Genomic DNA, 23,479 nt, shown 5'->3' with positions numbered 1-23,479 from the left:
TCAGTCATCCCTGGTTAACCCGCGCGGAAATCGTTGACGGAACGTTTTCATACGTAACGTAATATCCAGCAGAACTTTTTGTCACAAAACTTCGTCGTAAAATATTACGGCTGGAAGCAGTTCAAACTAGTTCTGAGAAATGCTTTCTTGATATAGGTTTCCTATTGCATTTCACATCCGTAGATGTGGTTACTGCATATCCTCTTCTTTGTCACATTGTCTTAATTTTGCTGTGAGATCTTGTTACAGGTGCAAGCAATCTTCATTTTTAAATTCTTTCTTTGCTGCTGACGTCTTCAAGAGTTCGCTGAACCATTATCTCTGAAATGCTGATGAGGCATCATTTAGAGTTTAAGCATTTAAGAATGTCTGAAAGTGGTTCTTTTCACCACGCGGTGAAATTTACTCCTTAAGAAAATTGCGTTCCTTCTCAAAATAGAAAACTTTTGCTATTTCACAGTATGCAAGAACTTTCATTTGTCTTCCACCATCTTTTGCCAGATGCGGTTACTGTGTACTTAAAGAGTTAGTTACATTGCCTGGATTCGATGTGTTAAGTGTATGTTGCAGATGAAGAATAATCATAAGTAACAATGAGCAAATATTTTAATAAGCAAGCATTTATCTTTATCAAAAAGTATATATATATTTTTTAAGTAACATTTTTTTACATCATATAATACAGGATTGTTGTTTTTTTTTTCCCGTATTATGCAGGAAAGTATGGAGAATGATCACATTGCAGACATGTATAAAATTATTTATTATCACTTCCATAAACGTGTAATTGGGTAATAAAAGTAGTCGCATCGCTGGCTGCTAACCATCTGCCATTTAATTTAACTCAATGTTAACGAAAGGTGACCTTTTTGTACTTTTTTTCAATTTGTGCTTTTTTACTGAGGTTTATTCAGTTCGTATATTCATGCCATTATTTTAGCTTATTAATCTCTGCATTCTGATGCTAGGGTATAGCTTGAGATTTTGCTTGCAGCAAAACTGCTTTTGCACGATGAAATGAACAAAATTCAGAGATACAAATATGCAAATTATATGAAAAATGTCTAAAGTGAAGAAAATCAGGGAGTTATGAGCGAGTTGTAATTAATTATAAAGATCTCATAGGACATGAGTAGTAAATGGTCATGGATCAGAGTCTTTTAAGTGTGAAGTAGTTTTAAGTATTTAAAGTTGTTTCTCTAACTGAGGAGTTTACGCATAAAGGCTTTCATGTAAATGGTGATATTGCGTTTGTGCAGATAATCTCTGAGGGATGAAATTTCTTTTTTAAGACGAATAGAAGAATTTCTTATAAAGCAAGGAATGTTAAGAATGTTTCTTAAAATTTTGTTTTGAAGACTCTGGAGTTTTAAAATATTGTTTATACAGAAGAAACATAATGGAGAATTAATTAATCCTAAATTCGTAATGTAAATTATTCTTTTGGAAAAAAAGATCCAGGGTGTATTAGTGGGAGCAAGCAGTACGTAAATCCAGTAGTTAATAATATGATAAATGTAACCTTTCCAATTAAATCCTTCATTTACTGCGACACCAAGATGTTCACTTTTGAAATTTTGAGCACAATCGAATCCAATGAGAGATGGTCGTTATAGATGCTTATCTGCATTTTTATTTAGGTTTCGGTTAATGGAAGTAATTTCGATTAAGTAGGGTTAATGGTACCGACTTTGTACTGAAGACGAGAGGTGGCAAGTGGTGCATTCATGGGCCATTAAACAATGTCCCTATCGTCATCGTAGCAAGTAGCTTGACAGCTGTGATTACCGAGAGTCCAAGTACTGAATCTTGAATTATACTGGTGAGGTTAATACTTGGCTTTGGAGTATGTGTTGCCTTATTGCACTATACCTAAAAAGAGCATTCATATGCTAAGGACAAAATCCCCCAGTAAGGCAAGCTCTCATAACTTTTCCTTCCTACGCTGCAGTAGCTTCCTTCCTCTTGGCAAACTCTCTTTGAAGCTGACAATTTCCAGCTGTCATCCACTCGTCAAAAGCGCTACCGCACATCAATCAAAACATTTCTTCGTCTATGGAGCTGGGAGGGTGTGTCGGAAGAAATCTTTTTTCATGCCTCTCACTCGCACTTATAGTTTTTTTTTTCCTTTTTTCGGCCTTCACATAACTCTTCACTCACCTTCGAAGAAAGTGTTTTTCTTAGTAGAAAAATAACGTGTTAATGAATGTTTTTAGTTCGCGATCTTTGATGTGCACCGTAATGGTATTTTGAGTGTTTTTGAGTGCTAATACAATCGAGATAGTGTATGGTTTATTTCAGTTTATCAAAGAATGTATAATGCAACATGAAGTATGCTTGACATTTCGAATGCATCTTGTAAAGTGTTAAAATGGTACTACACCATTTTACATGCTTTTAAAAACAGACGTGTTTCTGTATTCTAACAATGACAAGTGTTTTCATCCCATTTTGATTCTGTGACTTGATGTATAAATTATGTTAAACTCAACTTTTGTTTAGATGCTGGTTGGATAGAATTGGAGACGTGTTTGATTCGATTCCAACGTGTTGGGCTCTCTCTGCGGGAAAGTTTCCATGATTTCGTGTAATGACAATAATTTTTTATTGGAGAATCTTTCACGTAGTTACCCGACGTAGATAACATCTGCGGTCTTTGTTGTTTTGCACCACACTTAGACAGTCGATTAATTAATTGTAATTTACCCACATCCTCATAAAATGTAATTTTAACCAACGCGAAACTGTTTTGTTTAGATATTTGACTCTAGAAGGCTAAAGTTTTCGCAAAACATACGTAAACTATTTTCGCAAACTATTTATAAATAGGCAGAAATCATGCTGTGTCACTAAATATATTTTCGCAAACTATTTATAAATTACGATGAATTAAAACATCGTAATTTATAAATAGCAGAAATCATGCTGTGTCACTAAATATATTGTTAAATTTTATTAAAGCTTTGTGAACTATGATAAACGTTCACTGGTTGTTTAGTTAATTTTAGCGAAACAGCAAAAGCTATCTGTGAAAGAGGGAAGGAATGCTTTTGTGGATGACTTTGTAAGGGAAACTGCCTCATATTCACGTTATATATGGAAAGAACCTCAAATCGCTTATGCAACCAGGGCCAAATTACCAATATTCAAGTCTTACCCACCTGATCATTGATTGGCTTATAGGATTAATGGCAATTCTCCTTAAATGAAATATCCATATTTATTAAATTCTTTCATTAGATTTGAAGTAGAAAGAATGGCTCAAGATGAATGTGACAAGGGGATTTGTGGAAATAGTCTTGGATTTGTGAAAAAATTTGTGGAAATAGTCTCTCTCTAGAGGCTCATAAAAATGCTTACTCCGTGGGGGATTCTCTTTGAACTGAAAAATTGAGAAGTGTCCTCAGTTGCAAAAAGTGAGACATTTTTAAGTTTTAAAACGTAAAATTACTGGTGATCTTTGCGGTATTCAGAAAATAATTGTATAATTAAGGGTTGGGTTGATCGTCGAGAACATCTGAGAGACTTTGGAAGCCAATAAAAAAGTGCTCCATGTTTGCTTCTTCTTATAAACCTTTTTCGGTAAGAATAGGTTTTGCTTTTATTGTTCATTTGTTGTAAATACTGCTTTTCCATCAATCTGAAGATACGCTTGGCGTTAGAACCATATTGTTTGGATGTGTATAACATGCAGAATTTTGATTAAATCTAAGTCATATGAGAATTTTAGCATGCCATATTGTTTTAAACTGTTTCCAAAGCAGCGTTTATTGAAAACAATGTAAAATATATGTAAATAATCGCTGCGAATACATTTTACAGTATCGAAACAACTGTTAATGTGCCCTTGATATCTTAAGGGTAGAATAATAAACTTTTACTTAGTATTAAGGGGTAATAACATATAACTAGCTATCGATTGTGTTAAACAATTATATTGTAAACTCAGTTTCAATTAGAATTTTAATAGCTTTGCTATTAGAAACATTCATAGTTTAATCTTTATATTTTTGTCACTTGAGAGACAAGTTTAGGTTTGTTACGCTACTCTGGCAGGGTATTATTTTCATACAGACTGGAAGATACCTAGTTCTCAGAAGTGTTGGCATTCGATACTGAATAAAGCCTTTATCTTTCAAATTAAAAAAAGGGGAGGTTCACTAGCAGTCGATCTATTCTAGGGATTTTACATTTTGCGTGATCGAGAGGTTACATTTATGTAATCATTTTAATGATCGCTGAACATTGGTAATTCGAACAAGATTCAAATCTTGTGTTGACCGCGTAGGCGTTTTCGTGGTTTTCCTAATTTACTCGTATAATTTAAATACAGACCAGCTTCCTTAGTAAGTCCTCTACGAACGCAACCCTCCTCTTTGACCGTTAGCTCTATTAATTAATTATTCTTTGCCATCAAGTAATAACTCTTGTGAGATATAGCATTTTTACTAATAGTTATTTTCATTTGTTAGCATTTCTGTCCTTTCTGATTTCTCTCACGTTTCCTCGCCAGGATGTAAAAGAGTTAGGGTGAACGAGAGTGTATTTAAACTGAAGTAGCGAAAAAGTTCGTCGGAGCGTGTTTTCGCTATTGAGTTCGCACGTTGTTACTTCTATGAGCTGTTGGAATTTTGAATTTCGGCTTCGCATTCTTGCCGCCGGAGTATAACATTTGAGTCAATCTACTAGTTTAAATTAATTTTTGTAGTTTACATTTTAATTTAGTTTGTTACCATTTTCTTTAAGTTCCTCACCACAAGTGGCCGGTGAAATTGTAATCACGTAAGTTCGTGCCATCTGTAAATTATTTGAGTTCAATAAAACGGTCTTTTACACCCTTTCCCTATTGTATTCATCTTCTAGTTTTAGCGATAAGTCGCTATCCAAACATTCACTATCTTGATCTAGTAGCAGTATGTGCTAGCAAAGTAGACTAGATCCTGCACTCAAATTAAAATGCTTAGCTAATTCAGCGATTTTAAAAGCTATATAAATATTTAAACTCTATACATATTTAATCGTTTCATAAACATTTGCAGAATTATTAAAATGAATGAAAGATGTTTGTTTCTAGGGAGGATTTACGCACTTCTGCGAGCCATCATTCGATGGACTCGTTTCTCATTTGGAATCTTTTCATTTGGCAACCACCCCATTTAATTCACACGGTATTCGAATTTTATCACTCAGTGAATTTGTTCTACATAAATGTAACTTCTAGAACAGTGATTCCCTAGGTGTTACTCGCGGGAAACAATTTTTTGAATGGATGACGAAAGATTTCGAGAGTTTATTTTTGCTGACGTTTTAATAAAATTATACACATTTAGTTTTCACTACAAATTAATTTATAAGTATTAATTTATTGCATGTAGTAACCTACATGCGTTTATTTTTTTATTATTGCATAACATTCTTTTGGAATTCTTACTGTGGTGATGAACTGGAACTGCACGTGGGTGAGTTACGAAGCTGGGAATTTTGGGAAACATTCACTCTAGTTCCAAGAGTATGGGCGTGATGCAGGAATGGATTGGAGAACAATATTTGTAGATCGAGAAAAGCTTTTGAATTTTTTATTTTGTTACTGATATTTGTTCAAAATTATTTACTAATTCGTAATGATTCAGCAGTTGTTAATGAAAGCGTATATTTATTATTTCAATATTACACTGTTTTTCTAGTACATTGTTACATAGCCCTCTGGTGTTTTACCACAATCAACTTTTATCAGATTTTCTAGTACTCTTTTTTACTTTTCTATGTAAGCAGTTATGTGCATGTGGGTTACGAAGTTATTCTCAATAACTATCGTATTTTTTTGGGGGGGGGATGGCTTATAAGAAAATTTAAAGAGTCCCCCCCCCAAATAACAAGTAATATAACAATTTTTTTGTTAAAGTCAATTCGTACTTAAGTCAGCAAAGAAAAATTATTGTATAATTATATATATTTAAAAATAATATTTTAAATGTATTATAATAATTATATATAACGAAAAAACTGTATTAAGTGTCATCCATTACATGTTTAAAAAAATGTATTTGAACTTGAGTGATGAATAAAAAGTATTTTATTAACGATTGAAAATTTGAACAATCATAGGGAGAGTGTGAGCTAATAGTAGGAATTTTAAAAATAATAATATATATTTAATGTAGTAGTTTGCCACTGAAACAAATTATTTCCAAAATCAACGTTATTCAAATAGTTATTGAAATAAATAAGTTCTTACTTAAAATTGGAAAAACTACTTCAGAAGTAATTTTGTAAATTTTCTCATTTAAATAGTTTTTTAAATAGTAAATAGTAGTTTGAATATGTAACACGTAACTGAAGAATGTAGTAAATTATATTTTTCCGGTATGTTTGTATTCAATACTATTTTATAATTCAAATTAAAAAGTTGAATTTTAGATTATTTCTTCGAAACTGAAATAATTGTATAAAATTTAATTACGTATGTGGTTCTTTATAAGAGGGCGCCTATATTCTAGTGTAAAGAAATATTCTTTTATCTCTATTTATCTGTCTCGCTGCCAATTATTTTTAATTGAAGACATTAATTCGATGCAGAGAGAAGTTTTCTCCGCTTCCTTCCTCTTTCTTAAAAAAGTATGATTTCGCTTCCCGAAATACGGAGCAATAAACCTTTCATTTATCCGGCAGTAAAATCGTATGGTACCAAGGTGGTCGTTGTGCAGGATAGAGAAGAAAATAGAAATTTGACCATCAAGGTCATCCCTCCTTCATTTTCTACCAGCCAGGTAAAGTCGTGATCGGATAAACCATTGCTGAATTTTAGGGTGGATAGGCAGAATTCAGGTAGTGTTATGCATCCTTCTAATCTTTGTGACAAAACGGTTCTTTTTAGTTAATGAAAACCTCTTATATAATTAGTTACGTTTTAAACCAGTGATGGGAAAACGTATTTGGAAGCTGACAAAAAAACAAAAGGGGAAAAAATAGCGGTCCACTATAATTTATTCTAAAACTTTGAAATGAGCATGTGAATGTTATAATATATATATGAACGTGATGAATGAAATTGCAACTGTCTTTTTAAAAGTTTGAGAAGATTAATTCTGAAGAGATTAATTCTGAGAAGTGATGCTAAATGCTCATCTGTCAGACTATTTCTAATAAAATTCTTCTTAAGTTTCATGGTAGAAAACACTTGGTCACATGTATAAGATGAAGCAAATATGGCATTGATTTTCTAGGTGTGAAATATTAACTGCTTGAGAGAATTGTCAGATTATTACTCAGTTAATTCAAGCTGCAAATCCAGCCTCATTGCTTCACAATTTACATTGAAAGTCATGGTAAAGATAATCCTGAAATCTGCAGTCAAGCTCAAAATGAAGTTTTATCAGGTTATCTTCATAACTCTGAAACTTGTCTTCGTTTACTGAGGGTATTGAACTTAAGTTGACCAGCAAACAGGTCAAGTTTTAGTTTAAAACCTTTGAGATAGGCCCCGACATCGGCGATGAACAGATTTTTTTTTTTTTTTTTTTCTTTGCATCTTGACGTTTAATTTGTTCACGTGACAATGAACATCTGTGACAAATACATTATGTAATATATTTTTTGAATTTGCGGCGGGCCTTAGTTTGCTCATCCCTATTTAAGCATTTAAAGAAACTGAACATCCCCCCCCTTTTAAGCGAAACAATGTACAGTAGGAAAATTTTTTTCCCATTGTGTGTTCAGTAAACGAACAGAAAGGAGCGAATATTTTGTTATTAGATTTAAATAATTTTCATCTTTTTGCGTGATGGATTTTTCTGTAGGATACTGATTTTAGATAATCTTGTCTGCAATTTTAAATGTTAGTTTTCTGGGATGAGTAAATTAAGACTGAGTACGCAGTTATAGAGATAAAACAAAACAATTTCTTTTCTAAAAGTTATCAGAATAATCTATATAGTTATGTAAAAGAAATAAATAAAATAAAACTTTTAATAATTATCTCAAGTAAAAATCCGAACCTGTGTAATACTAATTGCAGTTTGAACGAAATATATATATAAATGTAATATTTTTTATTTCTTCCATTTTTCATTAAATATAAAAAAAGGGGGGCACGGAAGTATTTAAAATTATCAATGCGAAAAATCGTTCAACTGTTATTTTTACAAAATAAAATATTTTTATCATTTCATCGATTATAAAAGTGAATAATATTCAAAGTAATTTCTATTGCGTTCCTTTAAACTTCATAAAAAGAGACAAAGTAAATTTGTGGGCAAAATTAAGAGAATTTTTACCCCCCCCCCCACCTTTAGCAAATCAGTTTTCAACTCCAGGATTTTTCTCGGAGGCGGAAAGCGAGATGAAATTGCTGTGCAAAGAGCGTCCCAAGCATGCTCTTTAGCCTTTGTTAAAATGCGTGCAAAAGAAAGAGGGCTGTAGATTTTGTGCTGAGTTTTTCCTTTCCATTTTCTTTCTTTCTTTCTTTTCTTTTTTTAAATCCTTGCACACAAATACGCACTCACATTGTTGAGTTAGTGAATTAAACACATTAATCTAAAAAATATTTTCCAATCGAAATTAAATTTTAGAAGTATAAAATGCGATGTACTGATATTTTGCTTGAAAGGGAAATCATCGTGTACTTTCCTGCAATGCGTTCCATTCTTGTTCTAAATTTATCATCGTTTTCTGTATTTCATTTACTTCAACTCTTCTGGCAGTTATTATATTACTTGATACCATGAAGATTTGCAGTTGGATTAAAACCCAGTAAATACGCTGGCCACCGCGTATGTTCATTTCATTCCCAGGGTAGTCCTCCACAAATTTTAGCTTATCTATACGAGACTTGTCAGCTGCCAGATAACATTTAGTTTGACTGGAATTGGCCTATAATCCCATGCTTTGATGACTGGATGATGCAGTTCACTTGCAGTGAATGGATTCCTGGATATAACATCCAAAAATATATTCTATGTTGTTTATAAAAGTAAACAATTTCATGTTACAGTCTTAAGAAAACGGTAATATGTAACTTAATTTTAATACATAGGCAATTGTGAAAGATACCTTTCTACCCTGGTAATATTCTATGCGTACATTCTGATAGCTGCGTCGGGGAAGTATCTACTTCTGTTTATGTGCTCTGTAGCATGTTTAATTTTATACAGTGGAAAGCTACGGCAATTTATAATGTTGAGCTTAGTGAGAAACTTAGTTTTATTTTCCTAAGAGTAAGTATCCTTGATAAAGTTGGAAAGGAAGAAATCACATTGGGTGGCCATTCAGTCGGGCTTCTCCTTATTTGCAGGCTGTCTTGTCTTGAAACGATTCATTGCGCTATTGGCGTTTGAGGTTTATTGGAACGTTTTCATAACGGGACCACATCATAAAAGTTCAATTTTCGTTTGTATTGTTAATTAATTAAGTAGGGGCTGAAATAAATCTTTAGCAAGGAATGAATTAAGAAAAAGACAAAAACGGAGACTTTGCATAAAGTGAAGCTCATACGGCGCTCAGGCATAAAGATGCTGATATCTTTACGAAAGTTGCTTTTTTTTCAAGTTAGAAACTGATTCTTACAGCACTGCGCTTATATTTTTGCCAGATTTCTGTCACTTCGAACAGCAGCTAACTTGTATAAAGGTTCGGGCACTTACATAAAGATTAGGACTTTTATCACAGAGCACCTTTGTATAGCGATCCCCAACTATTATCATCTACATATTCACATTTTTTCAGTTGTTATTTTTGTTTTGAGACAAATAAGTTATTGTCATAGTTCACTTGTGAATATTATACTTTTTTATGGATGGACATCTTACTGAATCATTGTTTCTTCGGATGACTATTCTGCTGTTTTAGGATTGTTTGTGCAAGAAAGAATTGAAAGAATGATCCACAGGAAAAACTCATAATTTCTCCCTTGACCTGTTCTTGTACTAGTCTTTTGTGGTTGAAGTCTTCCAGATTCTTTATACGAACCATGGTAATTCAAATTCAGTTTTGTGCAAGTAATTTTTTTTTTCCCCATGACCCTTTAAAATGTTTGACGCAAACTTGTCTTTTTTATCGCTTTATGTTTGTCATATTTTTAGATGGAATTTATGTTCCTCACGTGATTTAATATTTGAACAGTTCATTCGAAGACAACAGTGAAGATTTGCGCAAAAAACTTATGGATATACTTGTTATTTGAGAATTTTCTTTCTGCGCTTAAGGCCCACCCATGATTGATTGTCTAAGACCACTGAAATTTAGTAGTTAGATCCGGATGGGACTCTTGGTGGACGGCCTGCCTGCGTAGGCTGTTCCATGGTTTTCCTATGTGTAACTTGAATTCGAGCCAGTGTCCAGTAGAAGTCCTCGTGGAAAATCTTCCATTTAGGTTTCCTTCTCCGTTAGCAGATAGCCTTAATTTGCTTTGCTATAATGGAAATGAATCCTAATCTTTGTACTTAATTTCTATCATTAAATCTTCGAGAAACAGAGTTTTATATTCACACTTTTGTTCCTCGAATGCAAAATACAGGGGGCGAAATATATATTGTATAAGAGGTGTTCTTCACTGTTTGAATTGGTATAATAATTCATAAAACGAAACGTATATAATATTATGCTATAACTCAGTTCTTTTTAGTGACTAACTGAAGTTGGCCTCGTTATTTTCGAATGCGGGGGATAAAAAGACTAATTTCGTAATTAATCTAAATCTTTTAAACATTTACAATGTGCATGTTTGCTTGGCTTTACTAGGCAAAGCATTCGAGCAACACAGCTTCCTTCCTTTGACTTTTTTCGATGGATACAATGTCTACTTGTTTCACGCCGGTCGTTCATATTCATGAGACCAAAACCGGAAGATCTTACCTCTTCACGCTCTCTTTAATTTTGTCAAAGCATTAAAGACAATAATGAACTTGCTACAATCCTTTAGTTACCAAGTAAGTCGTCGTACCGCATTGAAATAGATGAGTCGACGGACAGGAAAAGGAGGGAGGGAGGGAGAAAGTTTTTATTCTACGGTAGAAAAAAGGCGCTTAACCGTGACCGTGTTCACGAGGATTATGGTTACACAAAGGAATCACGGAGGCAACTTCGCTTGTAATCGTATGTTATCTCGAGGCAGTTACGATCTAAAGCAGATATTATCTGGGAAACGAGTTTTTAATACAACAGAGCAGGGGTTGTTGTCTTGTTGAAAAGTGGGTGACTGTGTTAATTCAGAAGTTAGAAACATTATTTATTTATTTATTTTCGTGAAAGGAGAAAAACTTTTTGTGCTGATGACTATCGTATTATTGGAAATATTTATTTATATGGAGTTTTTAAAGTACGATATTAGCTCGAATAAAATGCAGTCAGAATATCGAACGCAGTCCTTATAGAATCTTGCAGAAAACAAAAAGAGGACCTTTAAATACATAGGCAAGTTATATGTGTAAGTATGATATATTGAAGGTTTTCTACAAGAAAGGTATTTATGGACGTCGTAATCATTAACATCTGATATAAAATTAGGTAAACAAATTACCTTTTAAGGTAAAAAGTTAAGAAATTAATTATGAATTACCTTAATATTTGTTGTAAATTTTAGGACGCTATGTTAGTTTGTGGTTTTCCAGAAGAGCGTTTTGGGAGAAGTTTATATTCCAATGGGGGGGGGGGGAAGAAGAAGAAGGAGAAAGAAAGAAGTTATTTATTTTGAGGAAATTTCTGATGTCTCCGAATCCTGAATAAGCTATTATTCCGTATATCGGCTTTTGAGGTATTAGTTCCCTGCAGAGGTCAAATAAGGTGGTGCCTTGAATTTACCCTCCAAAGAGCGTGAAATTTATATTCAGAAAATAATTAATTCACGAATTTACTATTGCACACCGTTACTGGTCAAAAAACTATATTTTTCATTTTTCTGGCGTTAGAATTACCCAATTGTTCATCTTGTTATTGACGAACAAGTTTTTCTATAATCTATTTATGAACACCCCAAATTAAATAACTAAATACAAATTTATTGATGTGATTGTTTGTTTCCAGAAGCAAACAAATTGTTAAGCAAAAATCCAGTTCTTCACTCTTGAAAAATTCTTTAGACTGCTTTTTTTTTTTAATTCGTTGGAGGAAGTAGTAGTATCTGATTTCCGATTTGTATGCATATCCCGATCAAATTTGGAAGCTTGTCAGTGGATGAGCAATAAATCGCCAAATAATGCAGCCACCTCGTCGAACGTGATGCGATTCTTATTGCTCTTTCAAACTATTTTTTGTTGCAAGTTCAGCAACGCCTCCGCATCTCAGGCGTGACAAGAGTTCATCAAGGAAAAATTGCGCACACTTTGACATTAAATTGGCACGGCGCTCTTTTTCTTTTTATCGCAGGTATATTGAATATGGCAATCCTTTATTATTTTTTTAACCATTTCATTCCATTCAGTTCTTGTCAAAGGTAAGTTAATAATTTATGACAACTTTCTTAATTTTTTTTTATGTATCTACCGTATTTTAAAATCTCTGGCAACCGATTGTATTAGCATTACACGTACTAAATCAAACTTGATGTCATTTAAAATTTTTTAATTATTTGAATCTTTTCTTTGGTCTGTATAATAAGAAATTTAAAAGCCAGGAAGCGCCAAAAAAGTTCACTTTTAGTGTCTTGTCCGGAATTTATTTGAGGTAAAAAATAGATAAAAATTAAATTGCTATGTATCAATTGTGTACCATGCAAGTTCGTTGAGACAAAATTATTTTTAAACTCAACTAAAGTGCTAATAGAGATGATTGAATCATGATGGGAAAAAATAAAAAATAATTCATATAAAAAATAAAATTAGTGTTTCCAGCTGACAGGGAAACGTTTATTTCTATGCTTTTATTTCAGTCGCTGTAGCTGATCTATTACGATGTCAGGTAAATTTTCACTGAACAGTCACAGAACTTGAATTTTAAAGTTGAACTAGTTATTATATAGATAAGTGAAAATAGCTGGAGCTTTTATTAGTAGATAAACGATAGGTTTCTGGGAATTTTGAAGACAAGACATTAGCACTCAATAGTTGCTATATACAAATTAACCAAAATTTGTCCTCATCGCTGAAGTGAAACATAATTAGGAGTCGCGGATTAACAGGCACTGTGTTAGTTGGAATTGCAGTTAAGTCTCAAGGTAATGAACATCCCACGTAACAAACATAAATGCCGTGGTGACAAAGCTGGTCTGACTGTTACATCCCTTACCAACGGTGCCGTCTCTTCATTGGATTTATTCATTATGGCAAAACTCGAGAGAACTTTGTTTGAAGGAATGGATGCCTTCGTGGAGGAGTTCTAAGGAAAATTGCCTTATGTTAATGTTACAGAAGTGATGCTATTCGGAAAAATGAGGGAAGAAAGTGTACAGAAATAAAAGATCCTCAGTAGTCAGTTTAACTTCACAAATGTATGATTTGGAAAATATTCTTATTATGGTGCTAAGATGTAACAGCTTAAAAAAACTACAACATAATTTAGTTACACTTTAGAATACCATAGCACGAATAATAGAATTAACATGTAAGTATTTATACGATTTTGTTCAACTATTCTTTCATTTTAATTCAAGGTGATCATACATCCCGTTTTGATTAGGAGTATCATTTTATTGGCGTGCCTTGTTTGTTGCTTTGCTAAAAGTTCCAGTTTTGTCCCGACTTTATGAAAACTTTATGCGGATGCTTAAATGTTAGTAGTCATATCTTACAAATTCCGTTCAGTTCCTAAGAAGCGCTAATCGAGATTATCAATGTTGCTATTTCTTTTGTCCCTCTCTCCTACGTTTTCTATCTGCAGTATATGTTTGCAACGTTTTCTTTAAATTGTTTTTTGTAGTTTTGGTTTTTGTGGTGCTTAAAAAACTTTTATATTTTCCCCCTTAAAAGGCAGTTCGTTGTGGTTTTTCAGGATGTTTATCCCAGTTTTTGCATTCTGCGAATATGAATCTTAAAGAAAATGATTGCAAGTAACTTTCGTCACTATTCTGCAATAAACCGAAACAGATGCTATTTTATCAGTTATCGCTTACTTTATCGCTTCTTACAGGCTTATATTGGTATTATTTATTTACCCGAAAAAAATGCGACGGGTTACTTTCTTCACTGACCTTCAGAATAATCGATTAGATGTTCAAGATGACAGATCGAAAATGGTACTAGAAATATGAACATCTCGTGTAAACTCCGATTTAATGAAAATCTGATAGGATAGTCTGAAGAGCTTCATTATTTCATGCTTAGAGAAGAAACGTGCTGCGAAATCATAAACAGATAATTGAAATCATGTTGGCTAAATTAAAATTCAGCGCTTAAAATGAACTATAAAATTTTACTTGATAACTTTCCCAATAATTGCGGGAAAATGTTAGAAAGAGGAAAATGTATTAAAATACGTATATGTGGTATGATTATTTGATGATTTGAATATCATATGACATATGAAGAGATCCATAGATATTCCTTAACCCCTTTGCGTCGACTGTCACGTCTACGTACCAGCAACGAACACACTCACCTACCGGCCGACACGCAGGCGTGACAGAGCATTTTCCCGTTTACTACCTACTGTCACGTATTTGTGCCAGCGTCCTGGAATGTTTTTCAAACTATAATTTCTGCCACAAGATGGCACTGTATGTCCATATGGTTTCAGATACATGTACATTAGACCTTCTACTCGAAATGAGAGAAGCATGACTCACATACACGTGTTTTTGATTATATAAACAAACGGGGAACTAAATGTTTCCGAATGGCGTGATTTATGACGTCTCTTTAAATCGCACTTTATTCGCACGTGGTAGTTGTTTATTGTAAGTAAAAGTTTTATATGCGCTAAAGCGTTGAGTATTTCGGTTTACAGTTCAGTTTTTAGAAAATAATTATATCTTGTTAGACGTGAATTCTTTCTGTTATTGCCGTTGCAATGTTGAAGCGTCGAAAATATTTATCAGAGCATGAAATAGCAGAAATGATGCAAAATATTTCAGATAAAGATTCTGAAATTCTGATATAGATTCTGAAAGATTAACTGAAAGACATTTTCTAAAACTTTGTTCAGAAGAGACTGATAAGAAAATGAGACGACGGTGCTTCGTTTGTTCACATTCCCGGAAAAATCCTCCAAAACGGCAAATGAGTTATTACAAGTTCAAGGAATGTAACGTAGGACTGTGTGTAGATCCCTGTTTTCAAATTTTTCATACGAAAAGAGAATTTTCAGTAATATATTTAGTTTTCAGATGTATAATGTTAAAAGTCATAAAATGGTGGGTAATTAAAATAAAATGTGTAAAATATGCATTTAAACAAGAAATAAGGTAATTAAAGTATATATATATAAATATCTATAAAGCATAAGCCGTTTAAATACTCTATAGAGCATTATTAAACAATGCGTTGATACTTTGGAAATTTCATGGATTTAGGTTTAGTAGCAAAAAAGCCCCCGGCCCTGTAGAGACGATCGCAGAAGACACTGCCGGCCTCCGCGATAAGCGCGCGTTTTCGCTACCCGGCTCGAAGGGGTTTTAATATGAATTAAAGCGTCTTGAAGATAAATTATATTTTTTAATGTAATGTAAATTTTTAACTTTCACAGTCCTTATAAATCTGGAAGGGAAGAAAACAGCCGCATATACAAATTTAGTTAAGAGACAATCAATTGTGTACTGACTTTCGTGACGTGCAGGTTTCAACAAATCTGCGTATAATTTTCGTCTTTATCTTAATTAAGCTATTATTTTAGGGGAAGTATTTTTTTACGTGAGTAGCACGACAATTAATATAATTTAACAGTTTAAACTCAAAAATTGTTTGGTAAATCTCTATTTTAATGGATGTATGTAGACTTTGACTATGTGTACCTTTGTCTGAACCTTTCAGAATTTCTCTATATAATTTGAACGAATAATATCTCTTAACTAATTTAACTATTGGTATTAAAACAGTCTTTATAGAACCTTCCGTTTATCTTACTATTAAGTACGGGAAGAACGAAAAAATTAAAAATATATAGTGCTCTAGTGTTGATGATACTTCACTTTAAAAAAAATCATAACATATATTCCAATAAATTTCAAATAAAATAGCATCAATTTGAATGAACCCAAGTAGTAAAATCCAGGAAGGAAAAATAAATAAATTAGCTCTTAGATCCAGTTGTAAATACAACGAGAAGCAGGAGTGAAAGACAATTAAAAAGTGCTAAAGCAATCTTTATTTATGGTTCATTGCGTAAAGGTTTTATAATTTGTCTAAGAAACGTGAAGTCATATTTTGCGTGTAAAAATGCGTTGTACGTGTACAATGGCAAATATCAAGTTCTGTGAAATTTTGAATGAATGGCGTGATTTCATAATATTTTGCATACCTAACGAACTTTAAAAAATATATATTCGTAAAAAGTTATAATAATTATTCTCGATTCATCAAATCAAACAAACTGAGTTGAATGTGCATTCAATAAGAAATTTACTCGAATGTCGAAAACTTATTACATATTTAGAGCAGAACACGTACTCATTGATGAATTCGTATTTGAAGAACATGTGCACCTTACTGTGCTTATATTATCTGTATTGTTTAATTGAAGTTTAGGAAGACTGCTGCCGTTAGGAATTGCTGTGTAAAATAATAATATATTTTTGTAAGGTCATAATTTATTATGTTATTATTACAGTGCTGTTAAATTTTCAATCTTATTGAAAGCTGTAAATTTTCATCCCAAAGTATACTGCAAAAAAAAGCTCATATAGTTAGAAACGCGAAGGTACGTTCCATATATACAAAAATAGATGCATTTTTAAATATTAATTTAGGTGTTAATATAAGTTCTTTGCGACTAATTGCATTCTAAAGAATTTAGTTTCCTATTAAACTTGAAAATAACTTAATTGTTATTTATATTCGTACCAAAAAACTCGCTGCAGTTTATTAGTGTGTTCGATATTGATTTGAATTCGTGCTACTGTACCAGTGTAACAGCTGAACGTCGGATGATGATGATGTTTCAGGTGATTTCACACCACAATTCATCTGTAGGATGCCTCGCCTATTCCCAGTACGAGAGTGAGTCATGACATTAAGCGTATTGCAGAAGACTGTGGACAAGCGTGTGAAGGGTGATGCATATGTTTAAAAACGGACTGCATGGTTTCTTTGGAAAGATGGGCGAGCTGCACATTAATGGTTTATGTGATAATCAAGCTCTTGCGTGAAACTTTATTTAGCTATATTAAAAACTTCAAATTGGGAAATGAAAGTTTAGTGAAAGGAATGAGCAGTGGTAGATCAGGTAGTCAAGAATCGTCCGCGTTACAACAGATTTCCAACTTGATCCTGACAAACTGAAGCACCCTTGACCCTTGTGGCTGAAACATATTAACCGATAACCATTGTAACTATTCTTTGTGATTGACAAACTGATGTGTTGTAACCTTCGAGGAGGTTACAACGTGAAACGTATATTGGCACGGAAACTCTACGCATGAGAGTGCGTGAAGGTTTGTTTGTTTTTATTAGCTGCTCTATATACTTACTGACCTTCAGAAGCAACATGTGATAACGTTCCAGAAATTGTCGTATTGAACTTAAATTCTTCTTCGGGCTTTGAACATCGTAAAGTTTATGTATGGGGAGGGGATAAAATCTTGCAGTATCGGCAAGAAATGTTTTAAAAACATCGTCGCAGTGGTCATGTTGTTTTCTCCACATAAATTCGTACAGATATGAATCAAGCATTTCTTCAGTTCGATTTGCAGAATTTACAAGAAACCGTTTGATTCTTTCCATTAACCCTAAGTGGTATTAGTATGCGCAATTGTTACTGGGCACACGGGGTATGCCAAACTGTGGTTTACCTCTAAATGCCGAAATCCTTCGTGTTCCAGACATTTATAGGCACCCCAAGAGTCGGAAATGATTATGATGCCAGGCAGCACCCATTCACTAATTACATCAAGCAAGCAGGCACTCGTTCAAATCGGAACCACTCAAAAAAAAAAAAAAAACTGTGCGTATCTTTTTCAGTTCCTCCGGACACCGATCTTCCTTTCACGGGCCTGCCTCTTCCGTACTTCATCTTCCCAAACTTACTTTTATCAACCTCAACAATCTTACCCACTCCTCCAATCTTGAAATTATCTCTCATCATAACATGATTACATATTTAATACAGAAATTATACCAGTCGACTACCGTGTGATTAGAAACATTATAGGCCTTCGATTGCATATTTCTAAGGGCACCTTCCAAATCACTTTCGCATCATTAAAAAACTGTACACATATCCAAATTACTCAAACCAAACCAAGACCCTTTCCCTACACTTTTACACACATCGTGCCTTTCTTCTTTCACACTGGACTGATTCCTACAAAACCATTCAAAACCTTTTTATCCTTTCTTTCTCTCAATTTCATGCTTTTCGCACATTTCGGACATGCATATGATGATCCAATCAACTCTTCTTCCATACACCATTCTAACACAGCATTCTTTCCTAAAGAAAGCAAGATGGCAAAAAATCTTTCAGAATATTCAGCATACTTCAACATGCATTCATTCACATTTTCAACAAGACTAATATCACTGGAGGCCATTGTGAGTATCTATAAAAATTTATGTAAAGAAAAATTAATTTACCTGAAAAGAGGTAATCCACTCCGCTAGGCTCAGCCGAAGAACGAAAAGTAACGAATTCTTGAAGGATTGTTTGAAATAACTGCTTCGCTATCATCTATTACCATCTACACAAATCAGAAATTCTCAATTTAAAATACATACTGAGCATGCGCGAAAATGCTCCGAAATTCGCACTCTTCCAGAGCCCCAGAATCGGCTTGGATACAATTGCCGCGCTTATTAAGAAGTTATCACATATGATTACAGTCCCTGCTAGACGAGACTTTTCTGAGAAACGAAATTCTGGTAGCACTGGTTTAAACGGGAGTATTCCTAGAAAAAAGAGCCCCACTGGAAGCGAAGTTCCGCCTAGCTACGGAAATAATGTTGCGGCTCCGCGGAATTTTTTCAAATCTCACCGAAAATGTCTCGGGTTCCGGGTAGAGACGACCAATCAGACGAAAATTCTGCTTCTGAAGGATTACGTGATCCCAATTTGAGCGATAATCGATTACTATTTGGCGTTCGAGTCTTTGTAGTAAGTGAGAATTGTAACCTAGCTACGTGTGTTTCCCAGAATTGTGCGTGTTCTGAGAATTGTCCCTTTCGACGTCAAGTCCCGCGTAACCGAAACATAATGTGATTGGGACCTTAATCTCGTAAAATGCGCCAAACAAAACGCTCCAAATAAGTGGGCGATTTTCCGTCTGACTCGAAACTGACGTGATTAACAAACAGTTCGCCAGCAACGAAGAATTGCAAGAGGCTGTTTAAAAGTGTATCCGCCGTTACCCTAAAACATGGTTTGTTCCAGCCATTCGAAAACTTGCTTATCAAGTTAGGTAGTAATCACAAGTGGTATTCATGTATGTATTCTGATAAAGTACATTACGTCACTTTACTACTCTTAATCCAGATCATAACTGACGACTAAATATACTGGACCACTGAGCAGCAGTGGCGCTAGGGTGGGTTTATGAAGTATTATATAAGAATATTTATCATTAAAGCTGTACAAGGTACAATAACATCTAGTTGCCTTGGTAGTCAAAGAATCAGGAATCCTTTGCAGCGCTTTTTTTTTTTTTTTTTAAATAAGAAACTAGTGTTACCTGGAACACCGTGTAACAAAGTCACATCTATCCTGTGTGCACAGATTTATATAAATAAACATAGCTTTACATAAGCATAGCGATGTCTACGATGCTACTGTGAAGAACTAACGGTGAAGACGAGGCCTATGTACTCTATGTAGAAGTTGATTGGTGAAGCTGGATCACGTGAAAGCAGTTGATTACAGATTGGTCGTGGGAGGTGACGTTGCTGTTAATATTCTAGGTCAGGGGTTCTCAACCTTTTTGTCTAACGCGTACCATTTAACAAAAACTGAAAATCTTAAGTACCACCACCACAAAGTACTACTACCACCACCACCACTCTTGAACAAAGCTCAGGTCGCATAAATTTACGAGTGTTAAAGAAAAAATTCAATCAGGGTGTTAAGGTTTTAATTTTTGAATTTAATACTTAAAAATACTTTTTTTTTTGCATATCACCTATTTTTCCCGTGCGTACCACCGGTTGAGAACCTCTGTTCTAGGTGATTGCTGGTTGGCCAAGGGTATCACTTGCTTGCAAGGAAGAGAGGTGTAAAGAAAATTAAAGCAAAAACGAACAGTAAAAATAAATAAATAAATAAAATGGCAAAAATTAATTACAAGCAAGAATTTAATTAATACTTGGGTAAATGAAACAGAATTAGGGATTAAAAGTGCAGCTACCGATGGGATAGAGATTAGAGGACTTGGTGTAGACCTTTTTCTTTTTGCTGTAGAATTAATGTTATAGTTCACGATGGGGCTACTCGAATTATTAATTTTTCCGATATTTTTGTAGAATTTCTTTCAAATTTTTACGGTGAAGCCAGTGATGGTTGGAATATTGAGTTCTTTCTGAATTATAGTGTTTCTAATGAACCAGGGGCAACCGATAGCTTGCGTGATAGTTGCATCTGCAGTTCCTTGATTTTAAATAAATGAGAATTATTGAGACAATCCCAGACAGAGCAGGCTTAAATTATCATTATGAGACGTAACATGGTCTTATAAATGAATATTTTGCGATCAATGATAAAAACGCTATTTCAGGCGATAAATGGGGTAAAAGTTGATTTATTGGCTATGAAATTTGGAGAAAATATGCTTTATGTGAGGCTTAAATGTGAAATTGTCTAGGATAACAACAATATATCTAACTTAGAGGATATTTGGATTATTCATTTTGATGCAGCTGTGAATGTTTATCTTGAAAGTACACATGATTAGTTCTGACTTGACCACATTTATTTGAATCTTCCAGGCAGTTAGACTCAATTGCATGAATATGTGTTTGTAACTATTGCGGAGCTGAGCTTTGCGATTCACTGTATGTGAGGGCTGCAATCTCATACGCATGCATTGTAAGTGCAGTGTCATTTGCCTGTAGGATATCATCTGTGTAAAAGTTGAAAAGAAGCGGGCCAAGTAAACTTCTTTTCGAAACGTCAGCCTCGATTTTTCTTTTTGTGGCACATGTATTATTAACACGAACGACAACTTATCGGTTAGATTGGAATAATGTGCTCAGGGAAACCAGGTTAATGAGTTTATGTAGAAAATAAACAACGGTCAAACGCTTTAAAGCTATGTCTAAAAAGACAGCTTCAGTGTAAATTTTCTGCTGTAGTTTCTGAAATTTTTTTGCAACACGAAACAACTGATAACTAGTAGAATGATATTGTTACGTTAGTTTCTTCCTTTAAGTTACGTACGCGCAGGGTTCGTGCGGATTTGGAATGAATAACGACGACACTTGATGAAGTATCAAAACGGCCAGTATTCTCAGGAAAGCTTCAATATCACGTTTACAGTCGTCGAAGAACTACTATAGACACGCTGTAACAATCAGCGACACAGCCTTTCAGGCAATCGGGCTATAACGGTGAAGACAGCTTCACGGCAAAGCATGTGCTCAGCAGAGTACAGCTCTCGGCTAGGTTTAGTGGTTACTGGAGCTCAGAGACAAAACTCGACGATTCACTAACTTGGGATATACTAAAAGACTCTTGATGCACTCGACGACAACTCGGCAGTAGGCACTCACTATCAACCCGATGGACTCCTCACGGACTGACTCTCAGCATACCAGCAGGGTTTATATAGCTTTTGGATTGTGTTCGAGAACATTCTGGGCCAAACCAGTAAGAATTCGTTCCAAAAGGTTCCCCATCCGTCTATGGCATTTCGCCAATTTTGTTGCCAAATGGTCGATTTTTCGCCAAATGTGGCAACCCGGCCTTCTTTCGCCATTTTCGGACAACCCTAAAACTGCTTTGCGGGGAAGCTATCTTACCGCGCCTGGACATTTCGGAACCATATTTTCGGAAGCCAAACTTTTGAGGAATTATTACGTTACTTGGATGGTTGAAGAAGATTTTGTAAGATAACTTCTTCAGCGGCTTTACTTCAGTTGGAAGAAGGCTGGTTGAACCGAAATGATGAAGGCTGATCTGCTTCTTTTCCTGGTTTTGGAACTGTAGTAATAGCTGCAGTTTTCCAGGCATCTAGGGAAACAACGGAGCCGTATGATATTAATTGATGATCTTACTTAATTAGCCGCCATATCAAGCGAAGACACATTTTTTTAATCTTGTTGCTGATGACATTTAGTCCAGAGGTGTTATTAGTCTTGAGGGAGCCGATATAACCAAGTATGTCAGAAGGGTTGATTAGAATTATATTGTCTGCGTGTGGTGTAAAACAAATTGTGTAATTGTTTGTGCGAGCTTTTTGTGTGTCGATCAGAAATGTTCGTAATAAACTGAGAAGCATAGTAATCAACTATAGTATATTCGATATAAGAATATTTTGAACTTCCATGCCGCAGTTTGTTGCCTTTTGGCGGAGCGTATGTATATAATGTTTATTTGAAATTTAATCTGGCTCTTATTTATAAACAAAGTGATTTAAAAGCACTACCTGAACCCTCCCTGAGTTCACTGCCTGGATTTATTAGAAGCATTATATATATATTTTTTCTTTTTTGTAGTAACTACGAGTATTAGGCTGCTGGCTGTGCCAGTGGATAGTTATTTGAAAAGTGAAACGGAGAACGAAAGCAATTCTACTCAAAAGTGAGGTTCAAGAATAATAGCTTTCTGGTCTAAAAAAGTGTTTGGCAACATTTAACGCTATTTGGGGAATTCTAAAGATATGCTATTTTTTAAAATTTTTGTGGTTTTTCTGGTGAAGTTTATGTAGAGTAAGTGCGAAGAAAGTGATAGTTAATAATAACGTTAAAAAGACAAAAAAAGTTGTGTTAGTAGGAGTGAATCCAAGAGCAGCTTGGTAAACAACGAGCGCAGTAATAAATCCTCTGGTGCGACGTTAAAATCTAAATACTTTCGGATTTATTTTTTATACCCAACGAAATTGAATTTTTGGCATTAATGCACATTTAGAAGTCTAGGGCCGAATTTTAATAGTCTAGGATTGCAAGCACATCTTTCTTCCAGGGATCATAATGCCCACTTTCTTTATCTGACAATGTGTTCTATATGTGGAAGGAAAAAAAAATGAATTATAAAAACTTATACGAGGATTTGTGGGCCCTTAAAAATCGGGTGCTGTAGGTTTAAGCATTATGGGTCTAAAGAATGCAAACTTGGTAAAGTGAGTCATTTTGCCAAAATCTTTATTTCGGTATTTAGCACTAGATTCGTAATCTTTAAATAAACCTAACATTTATAATATAATTTTGCTTATTAGGAGGAATATCTAAAATGCTGCCGTTTTATATACTATAAGAGA

The 23,479-nt window shown here is 34.2% G+C and overlaps 1 protein-coding gene across 3 annotated transcripts in view; it reads left to right on the top strand.

Moving 5' to 3' along the window:
• LOC118183743 (SH2 domain-containing protein 3C) overlaps positions 1–23,479 on the top strand; it is a 333,243-nt gene that overhangs the window by 264,272 nt on the left and 45,492 nt on the right. Inside the window, exon 1 of one of the 3 annotated variants that reach the window (XM_085810738.1) lies at positions 12,354–12,424. The exons of the other annotated variants lie outside the window; for them this stretch is intronic. Coding sequence (XP_085666864.1) covers positions 12,369–12,424 — 56 coding nt within the window. The 5' untranslated portion in view covers positions 12,354–12,368. Of the gene's footprint in view, positions 1–12,353; positions 12,425–23,479 lie in introns of those variants that run through there. 3 annotated transcript variants of the gene reach the window in all.

The sequence above is a fragment of the Stegodyphus dumicola genome, chromosome 2, assembly GCF_044657685.1.
Source record: "Stegodyphus dumicola isolate Sdum_Otavi_A_Nest chromosome 2, ASM4465768v1".
Classification (NCBI taxonomy): Eukaryota; Metazoa; Arthropoda; class Arachnida; order Araneae; family Eresidae; genus Stegodyphus; species Stegodyphus dumicola.
This window is presented reverse-complemented; position numbering and strand designations above follow the sequence as displayed.